Raw genomic sequence first — 27,446 nt, 5'->3', positions numbered from 1 at the left:
TTGCTGGTCTGACATTTTACAGGGCTGTAAATTTTAAAGATTTCATATTATTTTAAGGTGAGCTTAAAGGGTGCATTACTATAAAAATCACACAGCTTCAGTGTGACATCCATAAGAAAAAAAGTATAATTTCATAGATATTGTTTATAATAGTTGTTCATATTAAAATATGTATGAACATAATAAATGACCTAGACTATTTATTTAGGAAAATCTTGTCATTTTAATAAATATTACATGAAATTTATAAAAACATTGTTGCTGCTCCAATTAAGCTCAGTGTGCTCAATTTAAGCTCTTCCACATTGAATGTCTATGTAAATACTTCATAAACAGACTTTAAATATTAATTGATGCTTCTCACTTTAAGTTAAGTAAATCAATTTTCTATGGATTCTGTCAAATTAAATCTGCAGACTGGCTCTGACCTTTGGCAACTAGCATCAACTTCACCAGACTGTAAATCTGTGGACAATCGGGGCAAAAATCGTGTAGTGTATTCCAGGCTTAAGATACTATAGATAAGTTGACATCCATTTAAAAAGAGGTTTCTTCTGTGTTCATTCCCATTAATTAAATGTTTTATTGGTTTGTTTTATTTGATTTTTGAGTATGTGTTACTTAGCTGAACGTGGACTGGTATAGATTTTGAAATGTGCTTAAATGACACTTCACTATGAATATATAACTGATCGACTTGAATGCCTTGTTGCTTAATTTTAGTGGTCTGTTTTTTTTGTGATTGACTTTATACCTTCAAAAAATATATTTTTACAATTATTCTTTAAAAAATTCCCTTAAAATAAACAAGAATTTTTAATAAAACATAATGTGAGCTTAAAGGGTTAGTTCACCCCAAAATGAAAATTGTCATTAATTACTCACCCTCATGTCATTTCAAACCCGTAAGTCCTTCGTTCATCTTCGGAGCACAAATTTTTGATGGAATCTGAATGCTGTCTGACCCTCCATATACAGCAACGCAACTGAAATTTCCTCTAGTCCAGAAACGTAGCAAGATCATCTGTAAAGTAATCCATGTGACATCAGTGGTTCATCTGCAATTATACGAAGCTACGAGAATACTTTTTGTGCACAAAAAAAAAATGACTTTATTCAACAAATTGTCTTCTCTTCATCACCCTGGTGCCATTTTGGAGAATATCCGCTGGACGTATGCTGTTCTGTGTCAGCTGCATCACGCCGGATCTGTTTTGTTGTGATTTGATCTGAACGGAAACAGCATATTGGCGTGACGCAGCAGACATAGAACAGTACAAATATAACTTTTTGTACTGAAACCAATATCTTGTGCACTAAATATTTCTCAATGTAGATTTTGGTGAGCTTAATAGGTACGTTTACCCTAAATCTTCTATTTATTCAGCAACCGTTATAGGCATTTCCTGGATTTCTTCTGCGAGACATATTTGGAGTTTCAGCATGAGAGCGCCCTCTGGCATTTGGATGGAGATTTACAGCTGATCACAGAACCGTGCTTCACTGAAAGCTACACATGACAATCGCAGCTTCTGCCTAATCGCGATTTATCTCCTTTGCAATTTAATTTCTATTAATCGTGCAGCTCTTATATATATATATATATATATATATATATATATATATATATATAGTCACAGATTATGAATGTAGCAATAGCACACAACGGAGTAAATGTAAATAGTCTTTAATTCCAACAAAAAGAACAGGAGGATAACCAGGAGAACTAATCCACATCAACTCACGTAAACCATTTAATAAACATCAATCCAGGTCAGGACATCGAGAGGACACAAACTGAAGGCTTATAAAGACAGGCAAACAAAAGAGCAAACAAGATGATTAACAAGGTGAAGGGTTAAACACGTGAACAGAATTAACTATTCATGTCAACTAAAGGAAACTAGGTCAAATGAATATATATATATATATATATGATATATATATATATATATATATATATATATATATATATATATATATATATATATATATATTTATATATATAAATAATTGAAACTGGCATTTTTGAAAAACATTGAAACTGGCATTTTTGAGTAACCAGCTGCTGCTAGTACTTAGTGCTACAAATATGCAACATAAAAATGAACAAGTGGGATCAGGAGGGGCTGGGCATTGAACCCTGGAATCGAACCAAGAACCTATTCCATTTCCATTCTTTCCACTTAGCATTGGTAGCAAGTACAGCTAGTGTGGATTTACAAGGTCACGGGTGTCACTATTGCTGTGTGCGTTATGCAGAACTGACATCCGCAAGGTTAATTGTTATAAATAGAGGTTTACCTTTAATGCTGATAACTTTGGAAAAATCTCTAGCATAGTGCTATGGTGTAATTCATCAGAAGACTCAATTGATCCGCTCTCACTTTCACGGCGCACAAGAGTTGGTTTGGTGGACAGAAAAGAGAGGATTGTTAATTAAGACTCTGTTTAGGTCAAGGAACAAACACAGGGTCAATGGATTGTCTTTTTGCATTTGAAACCACCTCAGTGAACAGTTTCCGTCAATGCGAGGCATTCGCGGATACATTGGTGGATCGCTTCCAAGTTACTCTGCGCATTTTTTGGCAGTTTAAAATTCTGAGATTAACTTGGATGCACTTTAAATGAGAAGCATGACCAATATAGCGCTGAGGATTGGTCTTCTAGGTCAGCATTTGTCCTTATTTTAGAGTCTTTATTGATAATCAATTGCTTTCCACTTCACTGTATACCAGTACATAGATGGGTTTCTCCGCTAACTCTGAATACAAATACATGTAACGCTGTTGGCCGTTGATTTAGGTAAGCTGCTTTAGGATTAGAGTGAATCATTATGGGTAAAGCCATCCAATTAAACATTCCTCATAGACACCCCATCGCATGAGTCACACTGGCTCCGTGCTTTTATCTTATTTGAATCTGGATGAGAAGGTCCTCATCTGAATTCAACTGAATTCAGTTAAAAGGTCTCTGTTTTGAGGCGCAAGAGTAGCAGATGCTTTAAATCTTCTGTACATTTCCCTTTTTCTGGAAATAAGACACATTAAAGAACCTTTGTGTGATACGTTTATTCTAACAAAAGACCTCTTGAAATCTGCAGTGCCGTATGCAGTCTTTCATGCTATCTGAAGTATTTAATATTTCATACATTTATGCTATGATGCTCTTTTGTATGATTTTTGCTGTGTGTTTTCATTTGCAGGTTTTCTGATCATGCCATGCAGAACAATATGCGACGTAATTGGCTTAACCGACATTGCTTGAGTTTCTAGTTAGTTAAATATGTGAATGCCTCATGTGATCCATACACTCTCTGAGCTGATCTGTCAACTCAGCTGTTTAAGAAATGATTGCAAGCTTTATTTATCTGTAGGCTGTGCCTCCAGATGTCACATGATTTAGCTCCAGATGGTTACCTGTAGCATGGGCCACATATCCAGCAGAGAAGGGGGATTTGTCATATGTGTTCCATTTGCGGTGATGGGGAAACTGTTTTGAGGCTTACTTTTTTATTTTTTTTTATTTCATTAAACAGTCAAGTACTGACAAGTTACTGTTTTGAGTGGTTAGCAACATGTAGAAATCACCATTCAGCATAATCATTCTCTTAAAATAGAAAATCAGCCTATCTAGTCAACTTATCTTGCTCAAAACCTTTATAGAAGGAGCTGTCTAAATGTAAAATTTGTTCTCTTCCATGCAGCAAATATGCATTATGATCACTGTCTGTCAAGCACAGTCACAATTTTGTATGTTTTATATATATAAAGACTGCATTTTATCTTGCATATTACACACCAGTAAACTACTATATACTCAAAAAAAAAAGTTTGTTCAGGGAAGTTAATTAAATTAAGGAAATTTAACCACACAATTGGTTTAGGTTGGCAGAGCAAGAAGTTAATTCCAACAAATAATGTGTAGGTGAACAAGCTCAATAATTTTTTTTTTTTTTTATGATAACATGTTTGGATAGATATTCTGAGCTTCTAGTCATGTACAGTATCAAAGATGTCATATTTATTAGTTGTCGTATATTCCAGTTTTGAGTTGCTGAATGGAGGCAGTGTGATATTCCAACTCATATTGGCTTGAAAAGAGTCGCCACCAGCATGTTGACAACTGTCCGTTATACACTTTAGCCCCACACAAAAATATTAGACATTGCAATATTCATTGGGACGCTGACATGCTTGTTTAATATTAATTGTGGGATTGGGAATCCTGTGAGATTCCTAAGACAGGGCTTAATATCAAAGCTAGAGGAGTTCCTCCCTGGGAGGAAGGAGACAGTTGTGGAGGTCACAGCGGGACACAGCATGGTGTCCTTGTACACGTTCTCTTGTTTCCTCTATGGGATGATACACTCAAAAGGTGGAGGAAAAGACTCACTGAGGTGCAGAAACTGGACGTTTCAAAAGTACTAAACAGTGAATGGCACCTGTAAAAGAAGTTCTTAATTAATTATTATTATTTATTTATTTTTTATTGATTGATTGATTGTCAGTCATAAAGTAACATGTTCCCAGTTCTTAAAGCAATGTAGAGATATACAGTACAGGTCAAAAGTTTGGAAACATTACTATTTTTAATGTTTTTGAAAGAAGTTTCTTCTGCTCATCAAGCCTGCATTTATTTGATGAAAAATACAGAAAAAAATGTAATATTGTGATATATTATTACAATTTAAAATAATTGTTTTTAAAATTATTATACTTTAAATTATCATTTATTTCATTGATGCAAATCTGAATTTTTAGGATCATTATCCCATGATCCTTTAGAAATCATTCTAATATGATGATTCATTATCAAAGTTGGAAACAGTTCTGCTGCTTAATATTTTTTTTCAGAACGTGATACTTTTTTTAGGATACTTTGATGAAAAAAAAAAAAAAGAAGCTATGTTTTTAAAATATAAATATTTTGTAATAACAATATACACTACTGGTCAGTAATTTGGGGTCAGTCAGTAATTTTTTTTCTTTCTTTTTTTAAATAAAATCAATACTTTTTTATTCAGCAAGGATGTGTTTAAATTGATAAAAGTTATAGTAAGATAATATATTATTAAATATATATTATTATAAATTTTTTTTTTTTTTTTGAATAAATGCAGTTCTTTTTTAACCTTTTATTCATCAAATATATTAGACAGCAGAACTGTTTCCAACACTCAGAATAAATCAGAATATTAGAATGATTTCTAAATGATCATGTGATAGACTGGATGTTACATGTGACACTGAAGGCTGGAGTAATGATGCTGAAAATTCAGCTTTGCATCACAGGAATAAATTATTTCTTTAAAGTATATTCAAATAGAAAACTATTATTTTAAGTTGTAATAATATTTCACAATATTACAGTTTTTTCTGTATTTTTGATCAAATAAATGCAGGCTTGATGAGCAGAAGAGACTTCTTTCAAAAACATTAAAAATAGTAATGTTTCCAAACTTTTGACCTGTACTGTAGCTTAAAATATATATCATCACAAGTTTGGGGTCAGTTTTGAATGTTTTTGAAAGAAAAGACTCATGTTCTCTTAGGCTGTAGTTATTTGATCAAAAATACAGTAAAAAGAGTAATATTGTGAAATACTATCAGTTTAAATCAATTGTTTTCTATTTGAATGTGTAGTATTTTAAAATGTAATTTATTTATGTGATAAAGTAGAATTTTTAGCATTCATTACTCCAGTCTTCAGTGTCACATCATCATTCAAAAATCATTCTGATATCATTATCAATGTTCTGCATCCTACTATTATCGTGTAAACTGTGATAATGTTTTACAGGATTCTTTAATGAATAGAAAAAATATATATATAATTTATTTGAAATAGAAATATTTTATGATCCTTTTTGATCAGTTTAATGCATCCTTGCTTAATAAATGTATAATTTTCTTTAAAAAAAGTTTGAATGTTATTTTAAGCACTTTACAGCTGAGAACAATTCAGGTTTTTTTTTTTTTTTTTTTTTTTGCATGCAAGTGTCAAAATGTTAATTGCTGTTCATGAAAAATGGATGTTAAAACAACAGATAACTTTCGCTTGAGTTGTGTAAAGGCCTTACACTGGCTTTTGCTGCGTTACATGGAAGCTATACTTGGCAGCGGGGGAGGGATCAAGACAGATAAAGGGAGGGTGGAAAAAAATGAGTGGTATACAAAAGGGATCTGAGAACAGAAAAGTACAGATGTGTTATTTTTTGTCTTTTTTTAAAAGCTTTTATCTGTTGGCTTTGCACTTTTTGAACCAGTTTTTGTTGATATTGAAAGTGGAGCACATTTTCACTGGATTTGTTACTGTTATAGTAGCTAATATTAATTGTTTTCAGTCATAATTCTTAAGTGTTATAATTTGCCTAGGTAGTCGCTAACCTTATGTGTAATCTTGTGTGACTCATTACAATGCCATAAAAATAAAATGTAATTTTGTCAATAAGCAAAAATCAAAGTGATTGCATCTCCAATACGTTTCACGCTTAATCGTTTTATACAGTCATATGCTGTGATTCTGTAACTTTGTTGGACATGCCGAGTACTTATTTTCTTCTGCTGAAGATTGTCACACCAGCAGTGTCTTTCTCTGCTTCCTTATTTCTCATTTTAAAATGTCTGATTGTCTGTTCAATACCATTCTTCGAGCATGCTTTACATCTCCTCTTTCACATTCATCTCAGGCAGGCCGGCAGCTTTGTGTAATTTAGGAGCTGCTACAGAGGCTCTGATCTGCTTCCTCGATCCCTGTTAGGCATGGATTGATTTCACAGGGATGCACATGGAAATCTCCCAAATGGCAGGGTGATTTCTGAGAGGATGCAAGCGCTCTCACTCACACACGCAGACAGGCTGATTGACTGACGTCATGTCCAGGGATTCCTGCTAGCAGCATCGACACAATCCATGCATGTTCCTGTCCACAAAGACATTTTCCATTGAACTCATAAAGCCATCACTCTCATGTACTTTGAAATCCCTGTTTTCTTTTTCTTTGAAGAATTTGCATGCAGCTTTTTTTTTTGACTGTGTATCAACTTCCAAAATTATAAAAAAAGAGAGAATAATAATAATAATAAATAAATGCATCATGCATGCAGCTTTTTTTTTTGTGCCATGTATCAACCTTCAAAAATTATCTATCCAATCTAGTATGAGTCTGTTACACTATTTTTTATTTTTTTTTTGGTTGATATAAATTTGAACATAAATGCAATTTAAGGGAATATCTAGTCATTTAAACTGCAACCTGTTCATCACCAAATCTAAAAGAATATAAATTAATTTACTGAAAATCCAACATCGTTGGAATAACACAAGGCTGAGAAAACATTCACAAAAATCTGAAAAAAATTCTGCGTCAACTATGAAGATTTCATTCAGTATCTGCCCTTCGGTTTACCAAAGCATATATTCATTGATCATGTTTTTCAATGCAAATGTACAGTTCCTTATCCTCATCGCAGTATGCAGTAGGTAGCATCATTACACATGGAGCTTTAAAAAGGTACATGGGCCTCTTGCTAAACAGCTTTGAAGGCAGGCAGCAGGGATTATTTTGTCTGTGGGTGAGCGGTGCGAATCAGCCTGTGAGACCGGCAGTTCTTAGAAAGAGCAGACTAGTGGAGGTGTGAACGGTAACTCCAGAGCTACGTTTGGAAACTCTTCCTCACACACGGGGGTCCCTCTAATGTGTGAAACAGAGGAGATACAAACAAACACACGCTCCCATCCTTCTGCGTTCCTTGCTGGCACCGGCCCATTGTACCCAGGTGGATCTGTGCCTGTTGCCGTGGCAACGCGATGAGACGAAGGTCTGACTCAGAGTGTGTTGCTGTGGAAAGCAAGCTCACATTATTTGCTCAGTTGCTTCGTTCATCACACTGTATAAGCAAATAAATCGGCTAATTCCAAATAAGTAAAACATCCAAGGTGTGTTTTCCTTCTCCAGAGGTGCTCAGTCTCTGTCCCGCTGTATATAACAGTGCACAGCTGTATGAAAGGCTTTTAATATTGCGCCAGCCATAGCAGGCCCAGGTGGTTTGAAATTTTCTCAGCGGTCGAGCTCTTTAGAACGAGAGTGACAAGACGCCTCCAGAAACTGAAAAAAGCACAAATGTCAGGGCATGACAAAACTTCTCCAGGCCCCAAAAATACCCTTAGACTCCAGAGGGTTAAGCGTATTGGCCCTAAGTGTGCTTGAGAAGCAAGTATCAAAGAAAGAAAAAACTGCCCAGTCTAGTGAGTTGCCTTTTGCAACCTTAGACACAAAAAGATGTAGATAAGAGTGATATAAAGACCCAGAGAGCCCAGAAGGCCGACTGTAAAAGCTATGTTTATGGAGTACAGGATGAATGTTATGTGATATAATTTAATCTTAGCGCACTAAAATTTTTCTCTAAATTTGATTTTTATGTCTGTTAGTGTTTATATAAAACGAGGCAAACTTTGTTGTTTTAGTCTTTTAATGCTGAAAGATGTGCAGTTGTTGTAGCCTATGCAGTCACTTTTTGTTGTCTGTCAAACAGCAACATATTAACAGATACATTTTAAAATTGGCATTATTTTATATAAAATATAATTAAATTATATTTTTAATATACCCTATCATTCAAATGTTTGGGCTCTGTTAGCTCTTTTATTTGTTTGTTTGTTTATTTATTTTTAAAAAAAAAAAGCTTATTCAGCAGCAATATTAAGGATTAAGGGTCATGTGACACTGGAAATTGGTGTAATGGCTCCTAAAATGTAATTGTGCCAACATATGATAAAATTGCATTGTAGGTAAAATAAAAAATAAAAATAAAAACCTTGAAATGTATATTATTTCACAATATTACTGTTTTGATTATATAAAAATAGCCTCGGAGAGCATAACAATATAAAAACATTTTTAAAAGTCTGAACTTTTGACCCTGAACTTTTGAACAGAAGTGTCTATTTATGCTAACAATGTAAAAATGTATGCTACCAATGTATTATTTTATTTATTTATTTATTTATTTATTTATTTTTTGGATGTATTTCTGAATGTCGTCTAAATCACAAAATAGTACGCAGCCAAAAAAAAATCCAGTTACTAATAAACATTTTCTGACAGATTGCTTTAAAAAAAGATGAGTCTACCAAGATTTGAACTCGTCACCCTGCATACTTAAAATAAGAAATGTCAAACTACAACATCTCATACTGAGTGAGAGGCTGTGACCCCCGAGGGCTGAAATTGTAGATTCGCTCCTGGAAGAGACGCAGCTCTTCAAGCCTCTTGTTCTTTCACATTTCTTGTCACTTTCTGACGGCCAAATTCTTGAAGTATTCTGCTCCACAAGCTCTAAGGGGCCCAATGGATTACACAGTCTTGAATTTTTGGGTCTATCTGAGTGCTTATTAATATTTCATGGGCTTTGGTTTGTCCATCTAGAGTCACTGCAGCAACAGGTTGTCACTAACAGTGTGTATTCTCTTAGGAAGGGGAAACTAGGTTCACTCCAATTTATGAGTTCATTTTTTGTTCTAAAACAGTTATCATAATCACAATTAATCTGTATGCTTGTTTGTGTGTGAATATTTCCACAACCAAATGTGATTATGAGCTGGCCATACTACCAATTAATTGGCTCTGAAATTCAGCTGTTTATGGCAGATCTTGCCAGCTCAGAGATGATACATACTTATTTACTATGTATATTTATAAAACAACCACACAGAATGAAGAATCAAAGCAGGTTTCCTCTGGGCAGATGCTGAGCCAGTTATGAGCACACAATGTTACTGACCATTCAACGTGGGACAGACACCTTCAACCCCCAGTGGTTTGAGAACATAAAATGTGCATTTATTAAGCTCATCTTCACCCTACCTCTGTGTCTGCTTTTCTGCTGACTCAGGCTACTAGGAAAATAGAAATAAACTAGATCCAGATGAAATGCAAAGAGACCATAGCCTTTATGACTCAGGGTACAGAGAGAGAGAGAGACACTCATTGAAACTGGAGTATTCTTGACTTTCACAGACACCCCTTCGGATTAAGTGTGAATCCACTGACTCATTCAGATGTCATAATGGCTTACACAAAACAACATTTTTCACTGTAGAACCTACTGTTGACTTAACACTTGTAGAACAATATAAACAGTATTTAATGCAGAAACATTGGTAATTGACAAAAACATTGATATCACAGGTGGTGATCCACCTCAGAAGTGCTTTATTTTCTAATAATTCAACGGACCGCTTATACTACAGTTACAACACCTCAAGACATTGCTCAGGTGATGTAAGGACCTTTGAAAAAACTGAAATATTATGGATAAGGAAATGTAATTCGGTCAAGACCTGCCTAGAACTACTTTGGCCGCATGTGAAAGCCTTAAAAATAATTGCACACCTTAGAACATTCATCAGCCAATCAGATTCAAGTGTTCAACACCCCTGTAGTGTAACGTAATGTCACATCACATAATTAGTGCTGTCAAACGATTAATCACATCCAAAATAAAAGTTTTGTTTATATAATATACGTGTGTGTACTGTATATTTATTATGTATATATAAATACACAAACACGCATGTATATATTTAAGAAAAATGTTATGTTTATATATTAAATATACTGTATTTATATATGATATAAATTATATGAATATAAATATATACATGTAAATATTTACAAAAAAATATATGCTGTATGTGTGTGTATTTATATATGTCCAGTGGTCCATTTTTCTCCCTTATTTTAATAATTTTAAATGTTAGTTTATATAAATAAAACTTATTTATTGTAGTTATTTTAAGCTTAATCACCACAAAAAAAAAATAAAATAAAAAAATAAATTAAAACATTTGGCAGGTCTCCGGTAAATATACCATTTTATCTATTAAATATGAGGCTTTTTTTTTGGCGGTTGTTATAGGCCAAAAGAGAATGTAATCCCTGTAGGTTTATCCTCAACTGAAGAATTATTAAACTGTCTTTAAAAAGTTCCACTGTTGGGTCTATTTATATAATCGTCTGAACAAAATTGCATTTTGATGCTTAATTTTAACAGCTATTACTCTGGGGCATAAACAAAAATACACATTTATGTCTTTGACAAAAAATTTGCAGTTTCGTAGCGTCTTTGTTTTTAGTCTGAAGAAGATATAGATTGTACCTCAGACTTGTATGGCTGATTGACATCTATGGAACATAAAAAGAAGATATCGTGAATGTTGGGGTCCAAACAACACTGGACCCCATTCACTTTCATTGCATGGTGTGTTTGACAGAAGAAAGCAAGTCATGCAGGTAGGAAACAATTAAAGCATTTTAACATCTTTATTTTCTTTTTGAACAAACTTTTTAACTTCATATTTTAGTGCTCAAAAGTCCCTCAGAAAGCATGAAAGACCAGGGGGATGTACAAACATTTGATTCAAAGTCTATTTTTTTCATGCACAGCTCAACAGTCTCCCTTCAGCTGGAACTCATGCATGGGTTTCATTACCTTTTAGTGGGAAGCCGCTAATACTCTTCTTCTGTGTAGAAGGAATTGTGGGATTTGCAAAAGATTGCATGTCTTGCCTGTTGTGTGCAGGGGGCTGATGAGTGTTCACTGCAGTTGCCTGGTAATTGTGCCCGCACAGAAAGGCATTGATTGAATCATTGCGCAACAAAGCAGAAACTGCTTATTGAGCTAATGTGCTAGTGTGTTGGGATCAATTTCACAATGTCACTTATAGTATAGACTGTGGAGAGTGGTAGGCGTGTCAGAGCATATTGCACCAGAGCTGTCATATTCATTTTTGTGTGTGTGGACACGCAACTTTCATAACATAACCTATACGTGCTAGTTAAAGTCACAGAAAGACAGTGCTTTCTAGATAACTATATGTTTTCATTAGTGATTTGTATGTGGTGTTGCTTTCTCGCTGTCACTTTTTTATGCCTGTGGCTGCTTCAGTTATTTTTTTGCTGGTAAAACAAATCAATCCTCATCAGCATAAAATCAGTTCTCTTGAATCTGCTGTGGAAATATTGCATGCTAAGAAGTTTATGAGTGTCTCAATCGTTGTGAACACATGCAAACTTAATTTCTTGACCTTGCTTTTCATTTATACCCGTCTCTTGATCGCAGACACAGATTTATCGGGTTGCTGTACTGACAACCTTTGAGAAAGACATAAACATTGGATTTAGCAATGTTTGACAGGTTATTGTCACTGGATATTTGAACTTATTTTTTAAATATATTTGAAATTACCATTATGTGGGGAAGTCGTGGCCTAGTGTTTAGAGAGATTGACTCCTAACCCTAAGGTTGTGGGTTTCGAGTCTCGGGCCGGCAATACCACGACTGAGGTGCCCTTGAGCAAGGCACCGAACGCCCAACTGCTCCCGGGCGCCGCAGCATAAATGGCTGCCCACTGCTTCGGGTGTGTGTTCATGGTGTGTGTGTGTGTGTGTGTTCACTGCTGTGTGTGTTCACTTTGGATGGGTTAAATGCAGAGCACGAATTCTGAGTATGGGTCACCATACTTGGCTGTATGTCACGTCACTTCACTTTAATTCTAGTAAGTTTTACAATAGATATTTCTAGTAATAGGTATATCAAAGTAATATTTATTACTTGTGGATGTACATTTTTGCATAATCTACTTGCACTACCATTTATAAGTCAGTAAAATTGTTTAATATTTTTGAAAAAAAAGTATTTCTAAGATGGCCATCATTTATTTTATTTTTTTATATTATTAATTTATTTATTTTTAGTGCCAGACTAAACATCTTGTATCTGCAACTGCTTGAAGTGCACCAGGCTTTTTAATCGTGCCAGTTAGTAGTACTCAAGTGAAATTTGTTAAGAAAGGGAAATAAGTGATGGAAAAATTTGAACGGAATCCTATTCTTCACCAGCTTACAAGAATAGCGTTTATTCTTTTATTCCCCAAACTCTCTCTCTTTCTCGTTCTCTTTCTCCTCTCTCTCTCCATCTCTCTCTTTCTCCTCTCTCTCTATCTCTCTCTCTCTCTGGTTCAGTGGAAATGGAGATAAGAGAGGAGATGAGTGGTGAATGGAGAAAGAGAAGGAGGGTGATGGTTGTAGATGTAGAGGTAGAAGGAGATATGTTTCTATTTCAGCACTCGGGCAGGATATAGCGACCCTTAAAATGGTTAAAGCAGTCAAACTGCAAGGGTGGTACAGTCAGTCCTGTGAGTTATAGGCTGGAGATGACAAATGCAGCGGGGCCACAGAGAGAACAGCGTATGAGGGAACATCCAGAGGCTGTGCAGAATACTTAAAGTCCCTCAAGGCCAGTAGGGATTTCTGTTTAAGAAACAGATCTGTTATGCATTTATGATTTATGTATATGCAAAATCAGAATGAGAAAGTTGATGGTTTTTATTTTTTTGAACAGTTCTTCCGGACCAGTGACGGGAGAATCTAGTTAGCATTCTGTCTCATATTCATGCCACTCGTTGAGTTCAAGTTAATTAACGGTTAAGGGAGCACTCAACTCAGTCCTGGTTAAAATCACACAATCTCAAGTGTATATTTCTCACACCTGTGTAACTGTTAATTAATATGCATGCTGATAAATATGTGTGTGTGTGCATGTCAAACGAGGTGTTCTCACATGCTCTCACATGTGCAGTGACGAAACTGCTCTCCTCATCAGCGCTGATGTAATCAGTAGGCAGCCCACCTCTCTCTCTCGCTAGCTGTTTCTCCATAGCCAGCACTACTAAGACTGCAGTGTACTATTCCTGCTAACAGGTCGTTGCCATTAGCAGAGTTTATCTTCCAGTATGGTTTTTTTTTTTTTTAAATCTGCACCCACAAACTGAATTACATTAGCATGGCTTTTTCAAACAAAACAGATCAGTAGAAAACCAACTGCTGGTATTATATAGAAGAGCTGGAATATAGAAACTCATATTCATATGCTTCAAATTATTTTGAAATATCTATCTATCTATCTATCTATCTATCTATCTATCTATCTATCTATCTATCTATCTATCTATCTATCTATCTATCTATCTATCTATCTATCTATCTATCGTTCTATCGTTCTATCGTTCTATCGTTCTATCTATCTATCTATCGTTCTATCTATCGTTCTATCTATCTATCGTTCTGTCTGTTAGTCATTCTATATGTCTATATTTTATTAAGACTTCTGAACAGAAGAACAAACATTCTAAATGTCGTCCAACTAGTCGTTTGGCATTTTTTAAATGTTAAAATTTTCATTTTTCCTTGTTGCCATAATGTCTTGCATCAGTTTATCATGTACATCATGTGTTAAATCTTGACAAATGTCAATGAATTGGTATTATTGGTATTATGAAGTTATAATAAAGATGTACTGTATAATTTCAGGCTATTACCACAAATTGGAACCCTACATCTACAGGTGCATCTCAATGAATTAGAATGTTGTGGAACAGTTCATTTATTTCAGTAATTCAAATCAAATTGTGAAACTTGTGTATTAAATAAATTCAGTGCATACAGACTGAAGTAGTTTAAGTCTTTGGTTCTTTTAATTGTGATGATTTTGGCTCACATTTAGCAATAACTCACCAATTCACTTTCTCAACAAATTAGAATATTGTGACATGCCAATCAGCTAATCAACTCAAAACACCTGCAAAGGTTTCCTGAGCCTTCAAAATTGTCTCTCAGTGTGGTTCACTAGGCTACACAATCATGGGGAAGACTGCTGATCTGACAATCATTGACACCCTTCACAAGGAGGGAAAGCAACAAACATTCATTGCCAAAGAAGCAGGCTGTTCACAAAGTGCTGTATCCAAGCATGTTAACAAAGTTGAGTGGAAGGAAAAAGTGTGGAAGAAAAAAGATGCACAACCAACCGAGAAAACCACAGCCTTATGAGGATTGTCAAGCAAAATCGATTCAAGAATTTGAGTGAACTTCACAAGGAATGGACTGAGGCTGGGGTCAAGGCATCAAGAGTCACCACACACAGACGTGTGAAGGAATTTGGCTAAAGTTGTCGTATTCCTCTTGTTAAGCCACTCCTGAACCACAGACAACGTCAGAGGCATCTTACCTGAGAAGAAGAACTGGACTGTTGCCCAGTGGTCCAAAGTCCTCTTTTCAGATTAGAGCAAGTTTTGTATTTCATTTAGAAACCAAGGTCCTAGAGTATGGAGGAAGGGTGGAGAAGCTCATAGCCCAAGTTGCTTGAAGTCCAGTGTTAAGTTTCCACAGTCTGTGATGATTTGGGGTGCAATGTCATCTGCTGGTGTTGGTCCATTGTGTTTTTTTGAAAACCAAAGTCACTGCACCCATTTACCAAGAAATTTTGGAGCACTTCATGCTTCCTTCTGCTGACCAGCTTTTTTGAAGATGCTGATTTCAATTTTCCAGCAGGATTTGGCACCTGCCCACACTCCCAAAAGCACCAAAAGTTGGTTAAATGACCATGGTGTTGGTGTGCTTGACTGGCCAGCAAACTCACCAGACCTGAACCCCAGAGAGAATCTGTGGGGTATTGTCAAGAGGAAAATGAGAAAAGAGACCAAAAAATGCAGATGAGCTGAAGGCCACTGTCAAAGAAACCTGGGCTTCCATACCACCTCAGCAGTGCCACAAACTGATCACCTCCATGCCACGCCGAATTGAGGCAGTAATTAAAGCAAAAGGAGCCCCTACCAAGTATTGAGTATGAACATACTTTCCAGAAGGCCAACAATTCACTAAAAATACATATTTTTTTATTAGTCTCATGAAGTATTATAATTTGCTAAGATATTGAATTGGTGAGGTTTTTGTTAAATGTGAGCCAAAATTATCATAATTAAAAGAACCAAAGACTTAAACTACTTCAGAATGTGTGCATTTAATTTATTTAATACAGGAGTTTCAAAATTTGAGTTGAATTACTGAAATAAATGAACTTTTCCACAACATTCTAATTTATTGAGATGCACCTGTATATTGTAGACTTTTGTAAATATGAAAAATGTGTCTGAAAGAAGACTCTTAGGCTCACCAAGATATAGAATATGATAAAAATGGTTGTATGTGAAATATTACAATTTAAAATGTTTTTTAAAATACAGTTTGTTTCAGTTTAGACAATTTTACAGGGATACCTTATACATTAAAAATCTTAATGCATTTCTCTTTCTCACAGTTTATTATATACAAAACAGTTTACAGTTAAAACATTTTGTTTCTGTCCCATTCCAGCCCTTCCAAGCTACACCTGTGGGAATCCAGGCCAGCTGCTGAATGGTATGCAGCAGGGCTCTACTTTCAACATCGGGGATAAGATCCGCTACAGCTGCAACCAGGGTTATGTGCTGGAAGGCCACACTGTGCTCTCCTGCCTGGCCACTTCCTCCGGCACCGCTGCCTGGGACTTCCCCCTGCCATACTGCCGAGGTGAGTCCGGGGGCTCCAAATGGGCCAGGTGGGATTGAACCTCCTCAATAGAGACTTGGGAAAAGGTTACCAAGTGTCTTTATCAGGGCTGACAGATACCCCAGCGTTTAGTAGCAGGTTGGCTGCACAGTTCTATTTTTCCTGGATGAGACGCAGTAGAGACCCCTGAGGTGATACCTGCCGACGTGTGAAAGCCGCATGAACGTGTTTTGTGAGACAGCGAGGTCACGTGGTAACTGTTGCCTGGGGAAAAGGGATATCATGATACACTGAAAACATGCTGACAGTTCCAGGCCAAATATTAACACAATGCTGAAGCCCCATTGACATGACGTTCTTACATTTTACGTCCATTCTGTTATACACAAAAGCTCATAAATATGTATAAATGAACTTTACATGGGCATATTCACATATTCATGACAGTCTCATAAAAACATACACAGGTCTAGCAGTTAATAAAACAATGAAAACGTGCTCCACAAATAATAGCATGTATAATGTATTAGACATATGCGAGTGCAATGCACAGTAGCTGTGGTCTCCAGATCGGGTGTGAGTGTGTTCTCGCAGGCCAGTATGAACCAGGGCCATCTGTGCCCAGGCTAGGGGACAGGAAGCCCACGTAAAGACACACATGCTCAGCCACGCAATGCCAGAAGAAGACCTCCACTTGCCAATGCTGAAGCTCCACTATCCTTCACTGGCGTCCTTCTGCCCTGTGTGATTTTTTTTTTCTTTCATTGTACAGTTTTTATCTATTTTTTGCACCTTCACATCACTCCACTTTCTTGTGCCAGGTGTTATCAGTTCATGGATTTTACAGTGCCTCGATCCAACCATATGTCTCCAGCTGCTCATTCCTTCTTAACTTTAACAATAAAGTATTTATGAAAAATATTACAGGAGACATAAGTGTGCCGTATTTGTATCATACTGCAGTTCTTGGTACAGTTAATCTGATGGTTCTTTGCCAGCATGCAGAAGGGTACAGCAGGGTAATATATTTAGGGATTTTATTTTTAAACCAACTTTTTAGTTTAAAAAAAGGTGACAAAGAATAAAGCCATCTCATCTATAGCCTATATAAAGAAAAAAAGTCATAAGTGAAGTAATCTTAAAGCTGATTTATAGTTATGCCTCGAACTTGTGCTGTAGCCTCAATGTGGTTTTCATTTATTCTTCTGCATCATTGTCCATGACAACGTGCAATTAATCATGCAGACCACTAGAAGGCAGTGTCCACAGGAATGTTGCTGGTGTAACCTACAGTATTAAGGCAAAAGCCAAAGAAGAAGCAGCTTATTGTGTACCTTGTTGGAGAAATATTGGCAGTGATGTTGGTGACTTTTGTTGCAGCTTGACTTGCTGGTCCATCTTTGTTTTCACTGTAGTTATGTCGTAAGCAAAAAATGCATATGAGGAAATGTGATGCTATCACAGATATTTTTTTTGACCTGAAGGTTGGTTTCTAGCAGACCAACCATAGCGATTGCGGACCACATAGATTTGACGAGTTGTTACTTTTTTGGAGAGGTGCATGTCAGGCTACTCCGTTGGTTTGACACAAGAGTATAAATCAACCTTTAGTCTTCTTAATTTAGCATATTGTATTATTTTGTTGCAACCATTGCATTAATTTTTTGCTATCTTGTTTTCAAAAATTTTTTTATTTTTTTTTTAAGTTATCATCTCATCTATACATAGACTTTTATAATCAGAATAAAGTCATAAGGGAAGTAACCTTAACCCCAGTTTCATAGCCTAGTCCCAGACTTAAATGCATGTCTGAGCTGTTTTAACTGAAAGAACTTGCACTGACATATCTTAAAATATGTAAGTTCGGTCACACTTTATTTTAAGGTTCAGTTCTCGCTATTAATAAACCATTAACTACCAAGGCATGTTTATAAAAACTACTTAAATTTCCTAATTGAACTAGGCCTATGACCTAATCCTAGCTTAATCTATGCCCTTTCTGTGAAACCATGCCTAAAATGTTATTACTTGCATTTAAAAGGCTATAATTTTTTATTTAAAATACTTTTTTTTTTTATCTTGTTTGCCATTTACTAGTACCGGATATATATATATATATATATATATATATATATATATATATATATATATATATATATATATATATATATATATATATATAATAGACCAAGTCAGAAGGGAATTAACTTTAAACATGTTTTTGTATCCTCTATCATCTTTCATGCTTTATCTCTCTTCAATTTGAATGGTTTTCCAATTAATTAACCATGCGACTGACACCAAATGAAGTTCTGCTCTGTACACAAGTAGTGAAAACAGCAACTCAAAGGCTGTGGTAGCCGACAACAGATTGCTTCGGCTCTGGCTCTGATTATGGGTGGCCAGGAGGTGGCAGGAGGTTGGGTCATTTCCCTTAAAGGAGTCACACAGTGTCAGTAAAGTACCAGAAGCCATCTTTCTTCTGTGTCCTCATTACTGCTTATCTTTCAGGGCTCTTCATAACCTTAAGTCTGACTTATTTACCATTTCCTATAGAGCATGTTATAAATATTTGATCTAATAAGCCTACATTAATAAATACTTTCCCAATTGAACATATACGTTCAGATCTCTGCGTCTAAGCATCTCCACATGTTCTGTGTCCTCACAGCCCTCTCAACCCCCTCATTCGCTCGCACTGTGGGAATAGATTCAGTGTTCCGCATTCAAAACGTCAAAATGGCGGGCTGCTGGCATGCCACCCTCCTCTATGGCACACTGAACAGGAATGCTCGTTCCAAAAAGAAGATAAGAGAAAACCGAGAAGTTGAAATCTCACGAACTGGTTGGATCTGTTGTTCCTCCGAAATCCTTTTCTTTTCCCCGTTGTTCTTCTCTATCAGTGCTTGCTGTCGGGTCTCAGGGTGCCGCTGCACACCACTCGCTGCTGTGTTACCATGGCAGCCGCAGAGCCCGAGGAAGGCAGTATGAAGAGACATGAAACACAAGCAGACCATCTTTTGTAGGGGCTTAGATCTTTATGCATCACACATCATCCATTTATCCAAGATAATTGAACAAGTCACTTTGACATTAAAGAGACTTTCTTGGGACAGTTCAAAGGTCTGCTTGAGCTTATTAAGAAAACTGATTGATTTAAACCAAAATTCGGTCACATACAGTAGTTGTCAGGAAATGGGGAAAAAATGGGGGTGCTTTGATACTTTTACATACTATGACAATGAATGATTGCAGTGTGTACTATAGCATATTGTACATTGTAGTTTATGTACCATGGCGCAAAAAAAATGGCTTTGCTGTAGAGTAATACTATATAATCTTTCCAAAATGTTAATGCCAGTCAGAAGAAAGAAAAAAAAAATTACAGTCATTCCCTCAACTGTCATAGAAGAAACTCACTAACGCTAACTTAATAGAATTAGAAATTGTATTGTGTTTAATGCCAAAGTAATGTAATATAAATACTATAAAATATAAAAAGTGCAGTGTTATATATACATTACCATTCAAAGGTTTGTGGTGGTTCAGATTTGTTATTATTATTATTATTATTATTTATTTATTTATTTATTTTTTAAATAATTCTCTTATGCTCACAGCTGTAAAAACAAGAAAAAAACAAAAAAAAACCATAGTGTTGTGAGATATTATTACAGTTTAAAATAACCAGTTTCTATTTGAATGTTTTAAAATGTTACGTTAAATATAAATTTATTTATGATGGCAAAGCTGTCACTGCCTTCACTGCCATTCTTCAGGGATATGCTAATTGTGTGCTCAAAAAGCATTTCTTGTTATTGTCAATTATGAAAGCAGTTGTGATGCTTAATATTTTGTGGAAACTGTGATACATTTTTTAGGATTCTTTTTTTTTTTTTGATGAATAGAAAGTTCAAAAGAACAGCATTTATTTGAAATAGGAATCTTTTGTGACATTCTAAGCGTCTTTACTGTCACATTTTATCAATTCAGATTATTAAATAAAAAATGTAAAAAAACTCACTGACCCCAAACTTTTTAACAGTATTGTATGGGTAAAGAATGTGGATAGGTTGTCACTTTGACATCTGTATGCATAATGAATTTTGATTGGTCATTTTTTCCTTGCATATATGTACTCATTAAAGCCAGCACTTGTAAGCACTGGTATTTCCTTCATGAACTGTTAATCTAGGTTCTAGTGATGCTTTTAGGTTTTGCAAATGGTAAATCATTTTTCACAAAGCCTTTTATAAATATTAGCAGTTCAGACATGAAGTCCCAAAGTCTCTACAATATCAAACGACCAAACTCAGAAGCAGAGCCGAGGCCAGTGATCGGCATGTTCTACTGAAGTGTGAAGGAAACTCTTGGCTGGAATACCAATAGCCAGTCCTCTCTCCAGGCCCTCCCTCCCCTGCCTCCATTGCGCTTTTTTCCCCTCTCTCCATCCCTCTGTTCTAGAACTCTCAGAGGCTGCTCCTCACATATGCTCTGTGTCTCTCCGGGGAAATGTAAGAGTGACGGATCCGACGGAAGACTGACAGGGCCCAGGTCCTCCCGCCGTTTTCCACTCACAGAAAAGAAATCATGCGATTAGCCAGTCACCGCTAATGAATCCCATGCTGGCCTGTCAGAGAAGAACTCATCACCCATCAGTGACAAGCAAGCTCCTTCACCTGTGTGAGGCACATACGCACACTCTGCACTCGCTCTGACATAGAGTTTGTTTATTTGGCTGGTGAGAGAGAATTTTGCCCGATAGGTAGGTGTGATGACTCACTTTTTCTCTCGTGTTGTCTTTTCTTCCTCCCTCTCAAACTCACACACATGAACGCCAACTCAAACTCCTCCTAAACAAATCTCCCATCACTCTCTTTTCCCCTCAACCCTTCTTTTACCCCAGAGAGGCTCCTAGTTATCATTATGAGTCATTCACTCACTCGCACAGAGGCTTTTTGCTCCTTTACTTGCCTGGAAGGCAACATATCCACTTGGCATGCACCCATAATTCAGAATTCTTCTGTAGCTATCAAACTAGAGGCTTTACAGGGCAGGAATGTCTTTTTACTGTACGTGTGATTTATTTATCTATTTATTTATTTATTTATTTTTCCCTACCCACAGTGGAGTTCAAAAGCTTGTGAACACACGTAAAAAAATATATTTTGGCATAAAATAGTAATGTTTATTTCAATTTCAAATAAATACTGCTCTTTTGAACTTTATATTCATCAAATAATGCAGAAAAAAATAATGTATTGCAGTTTTTTTACACAAAAAATAAACAAAAATAAAAATAAGCAGCGCAATTTTCTATATTAATAATGAGAAACATTTCTTGAGCAGCAAATCAGCATATTAGAGATTTATTTCTGAAGGGTCATGTGACACTGAAGCCTGATTTGCCATCACTGGAATAAATTACATTTTAAAATGCACTTACTTTAAAATGTAATATTTCACAATCTTGCTGTTTTACTGTATTTCTGATCAAATACTGTAAATGCAACCTTGATAAGCATATAAGAGACTTCTTTAAAAAAAGAAAAATCTAAAATCTTACTGACCCCAGACTTTCGAATGGTAGTGTACATTTAACTTAAATTTATCTGATTAGTTACCATAAAATGAGAAAATGTATTTAAAAAAATAACATTGACAGTTTAAATGAGAAATATTTCTCATTTATATATTCAGAAGAAAGATTTCTGAGTATTTCTTTATCAACAATCAAATAAAACATCCTGAAATGTATTATAATGTTAATTGTTATGCTGATAATATTATTTTAAACAAACAAACAAATGAATAAATAGTAGTCTCAGACTTTTGGACCTTTGAATAATTGCAATTTCAGTAGACCTTAATCAGGGTAGACGGCATATTGAAATTTGCATGGATGAATGAGGCTGTGATGGATGGACTTAAAGTTTTCACAATGGCACACACTGTGAAGGTCGTAGATCACATGTACTTTTCAAAACTCACAACTTTCAAAACTGTTTCATGGAGTCTACTCGTAAAGATGTTTTGTCAGCAGAACAGTCGTTATGTTGATAAACTACAGCACTGTTCTTCTATTCCTCACAGCCTCGTTTTCATTCCTGTCAAAGATTAAATTTGACTTTTCCTTGATTAAGGTCTGTTGAGATGACCCAACCTTGACACTTCAGATTCTATATGATTTCTACCAAAACTCACCATGGATATCTTATAGTCCCCAGTTACCTGTACCATCTCCAGCAAAGAGTTTTTCCAACTTATCAACTACAAAAATGCTTTTAGATGCAACCTGGTTGTCTTAACAATTTCTTATATTCATTTTATGTACGTCGTCCTAGAGACAATACCTCTTTAGGTGATGTTGGGGAATAGTCTTTTTGAAAAGGACGTCAGGTATCTAGACTCAACTTTTCTCCATGTCAAAAAGTTTTGATTTCTTCCTTTTCTCAGGGGAGGGATGCATAGAAAAAAAAAAAAAAAAAACAGGAGTGAGGGAAGTCAGTAGGTCTGTTGCTTCGCCTTCACCCTCAGTTGGCTCAGCTCTTTTTCCTCACCTCACGGACTCGCTGTCAGGACGAAAGACTGAGCATCAAGAGAGCGAAAAATAGAGAGATTGCATTTGATTCACTAAGGAAGATTGGGAGAGCCAGGGGGCTCAATTACCACAGCAGCTTTTAAGTGCCTATTTGTTATATAATAGTCTCCTTAACACAGTTTTAAAGAGTAGAACAGGTTTTGACTACAAATAATTAACAGAATTTTACACAGCCTAGATCTCAATTAATTACCCCCATGTTACAGTGTGTTGCATCACTGGCCTGCGAGTGTTGCCCGAAACCTCAAGACCCCCATTGAGTGTCATGGCATCTTATCTTTCTCCTATTTCCAGCTATTTCTTCTCCGGCTGATTTAATAAGTTAAATGTGTCTGTATTTGTGTGTCACCTCTTCGCAGCGGATGATGGCTGTGGCGGCACACTACGGGGTCAAAGTGGTGTCATCACCAGTCCAAATTACCCCCAGGAGTACAACAACAACGCAGACTGCACCTGGACTGTGCTGGCCGAACCAGGAGACACCATCGCCTTGGTCTTCTCAGACTTTCAATTGGAAGAAGACTACGACGTTCTGGAGATAACCGGCACAGAAGGATCCTCTCAGTGGTGAGTGACCTAACGGTTTTGCTTTTTCAGGCATCGCTGGGAAAAAGTATAGCGTTCATCGCTAAGCAGCGAGAATGCTTGTTCTGGTGCTGTTGGCAGCGGGTAGGTGTTTTACAAGAGAGAGGAAGCCAGGATAACCACAGTCATGAAACATCTCAGCACTTGTTCAATGGAACTGAACCAAATCACAGCTTGATTCAATTATTCAGCACATAATGCGCACAGAGCTTGGACCAAATAGAGGGGATAAAAACGTTGCAGTCCATCGCAAACCTTGTCTGGGGAGCACCGGAGTACTGTTCATTTATGAAAATGGTTTTATGGGCCTCTTAGTCTCCACGTTCGCACAATTTCCTTTTCACGCCCGTTAAGTACTGTGACAGGCTCTCAGAAATTCTTATTGGATCGGGATTTTTTTTTTTTGCATCAGGGCTGTGGACATACTGTAAATGTGGCATTCTAATGTCACAAGAAAAGGCAGTGTGTAATTTTTAGAATATGCTAGACTATTTTCTTCTGTCCCATTTTAATATGTAGAGAAAGATGCCATTTTTAGGTTGTTTCTGTGTTTTTATCTGGGGAGAGTTCTGGAAACCTGTATGTATACAGTATGTTGGATGACTTTAATCATTAAGTCTGCTTCAAACCCAAAACTTTCTTACAATCACATTCAGATTTTCCTCCATCCAATCAACAACTGATTCATAAAAGTCCAGACCATTTCATTGTTTCTTTTTCAGTGGTCTGTTTGTTTTGGATGTGTATCACAGTGCAGAAGAAAAAGATCTGTTGCTGCTTTTGTTACAGTACATCGCAGTTTTAACAAACCTAATGATAAAGTGCTAAGAAAATGTTACATATATGGATTTTTTATTTTTTGTAGACTGTTATCTTTGGAATAAAAAAATAAATAAGTTGAAAGTAGTTTCTCAACAGAATGGTGATTGGACCACCGTGAAAACGTTGGGGACTTTGAGACCATAGCTTAGTTCTTTTGAGGCTGTAGATTCTGAACAATGAGCCGCATAAGTTGGCATGTAAATTAAAAGCTTACGTTTGTAGACCAATTAGAGAAGCCCATTTACTGTGGTGCTAAGAGCCTCGCTTCTGCTGAGGTCCAGCCCTATATGTCTGTACCCCTTGAGTCGTGACACCCTGCACTGGAGTCATGAAGCATGGATGCACGTCTGCCTCTCAGACACGCTCTCTGAGGGTCAACGGAGGAGTGCTGAAGGAAGGTTGTTCCTGGCCAGAGGAGGCGATCGATAGACCCCACTCCTCTCTGTCTCCTTGCTGCCACCATGCATGGGGTCACTTCTGAGCCTTTAATTAAACAGGCAATTAACAGAGGGTGAGGAGCGAGCAGACGGAGAGAGACGAGATGGTGTCATTCGACCTTGGCATGTTCTAGAAGCCTCAGGGAGAGTAAATAAAAAGGAACGAAAGACCCAGCACCAGAACTTCACAGGCAATTAACCAATGAAAATGGCCAACAATGAACAAAAGAAGCATCAAATACTGTCAGAGCGGCCAATCGCTGTACAGCACCATTTGGAACTTCAGGTTAGTTTGGTCTCTGAGGGATTGTGGAAGTTCTCCTGCATACTGAAGAGTAGATTTTTACTGTTTGATTGCTCAAAAGTAGGGCCCAGTCATAAAATGGGATTTACTGTATAATGCAGCATTTGAATAAAGAGTATTTAGAGAGAATTTAGGCGAGTTATTTAAAAGGTAGGGTTGTACACTTCATCAAACTGCAAAAGGATTGCTATCAAATGTTAATTCTGCATGTCTTAATGTCTCTGTGTGAATGAGCAGCACAGTTTCATACTCCATGTAAATTTCATCTCCAGAGTGATTATTTCATGAGCATATCATCATTTAATTTAATAAAACTGTTGTCAGACACATAGAAACTCTTCAATGCAAGGTCTTCACTCCATGCCAAAATAAAGGTTTGGTTTAACTTGAAGAAATTATGACAGCAAAATAATACAGTTATTATTGTACAGAATGTATAATAGCAACTACTTCTTATAACAACAATACAGTTTGTTAATACATTATTTTTAAGGACTATCACACAATATCATATTTTTTTTGTCAATTTTATTATTTAGACGTTGAACCTCTCGTGCTGCACTTTTTTTTGCACCCAAAATGAAAGGAATTGTTCAAATTTAATTTGATTAAATTTTAACATGAATAAATTGTTAGTTTTATTATTATTATTTTTTTTTTTATAACAGCCATTTTTGATAAGGAATTTATATGAAAAACTAAAACACAGAATCCAGAAACAAATTCAAACAGACACAGAACAGAATCTCTGAGAAAAGCAAAACTCTTTTCATGAGTAACTATCATTTTAATACATTGGTATAAAATATACATTTAATAAGTTGTTCAAGTTGAATGAATTCAATTGATTAGATATTGTAAATATTAAACTCCATTAAATGGAATCCAGAAAAATGAAAACAGAAAACTCAAGTTAAGAATAAGAAGTTATCGTTGGCATCAGTTGATGTTAATGTTCATCTCCAGATTTCTCAGATATGTAGCTGACAGTTTGGATAGGCCTTATTTACAAGTTTGTTTGTGTGTGTGTGTGTGTGTGTGTGTGTAAAGGTGAAAGATAAACAGAGGTCTCTAATATGAATGGTCATCATTGTAGACACACCCCAGGAAGGAGGAATGTCAAAGGCAGTGTGCAAAAATCAATATGCAAGTGATCAGGAAGAAAAACTGTGCTGCTCTGTCAGGACCTGTTTCTATCACCCTGAGCATTTGATAGGCACAAGACGTGTCTGTGTGCTGTGCAGGACCTAGCAAATAACACTGGACACTCAGTCATCTGCCCGCAGCAGGGTTAACCATGAATCACTCCAAAGAGCTTCTCATTCCCTCTTTATCTCCTTTAGCACAGATCCACTCAGCTGCAGAAACACTACTATATCAAAATGGGTATCCTGCTTGGTAAAACACGTTATCGACACCACTTGAAGCAGTTTCGTATGAATTAACATGATGTTCCACCCACTAAGGGTTTATCTTTCTTGACCTATTTGGATATTTCCATAGTTGTGGGATAGTGCGTATGTTCATACATTGTACAAAGGTGCTTAAGTGCAGTAACCCATGTCCAAAACAACCCCCATGATTAGTTTCCTGTGTTCACCACTGTCTTGTTCATTTAAAGGCTAAATAAATAAATCAAAAACATTATTATTGTTATTAATTTACTTTTTTTTTTTTATGTTCGATACATCAGAGATCCTTTAGCTGATGCTTTGTTTTTGCAGATCTGAGGCTGTCAGTCCTCTGGATCTCCCTCATCTCTTGTTACTCAGCAGGGTTGAGAGCAGAGAGCAGGCCGGTATGCCCTGGACACCTAAACACTGCTATAAGGATTGTTTGTTATTTATGCATCTAAACAATGCTTTATCCCTCTCTCTTTCTCTAACTCACCAGTCTCTATCCGTACATCTCCACCGAGACTGACTGATGTTCAATAACTACTTGTGTTATTGATTACCCGTTTCTTCTCAACTGTGAGAGAGACTGGTATTTATAGAAAGCACTGGATTTTTGGGATGGATCCATGCCTCAAAAGGTCATTCTGCAGGCTTTTTTTTGTGTGTGTGTGTGTGTGTGTGTGTGTGTGTGTGTGTGTGTGTGTGTGTATGTGAACACAGTGTTGTAAATGTGCTTGTTTGTATAATCGTAATTTCTAATGTCCTACAATATAAAAATAACAATTGCAATTAATCCCGCATATGGAGATTTTTAAATGATAGATGTTGAGGAATCTGAATTGCTTTCAGCATTTCTGCAACATTCATTAGACCAACAATAATTCTAGCTGAATTTTCTGAACATTTTCATA

At 36.2% G+C, this 27,446-nt stretch overlaps 1 protein-coding gene across 2 annotated transcripts in view; it reads left to right on the top strand.

The window, feature by feature from the left end:
- The window catches only part of csmd2 (CUB and Sushi multiple domains 2), a 285,162-nt gene that overhangs the window by 79,763 nt on the left and 177,953 nt on the right, over positions 1 to 27,446 (top strand). For both annotated transcript variants that reach the window (XM_042745309.1, XM_042745310.1), the window contains exons 4-5: positions 16,216 to 16,410; positions 23,350 to 23,557. In XM_042745309.1, coding sequence (XP_042601243.1) covers positions 16,216 to 16,410; positions 23,350 to 23,557 — 403 coding nt within the window. The remainder of the gene's footprint in view (positions 1 to 16,215; positions 16,411 to 23,349; positions 23,558 to 27,446) is intronic.

Source organism: Cyprinus carpio, chromosome B19 (genome assembly GCF_018340385.1).
Source record: "Cyprinus carpio isolate SPL01 chromosome B19, ASM1834038v1, whole genome shotgun sequence".
Taxonomy (NCBI): domain Eukaryota; kingdom Metazoa; phylum Chordata; class Actinopteri; order Cypriniformes; family Cyprinidae; genus Cyprinus; species Cyprinus carpio.
Note: the sequence above shows the minus strand (reverse complement) of the source record. Positions and strands in the feature narration are given on the sequence as shown.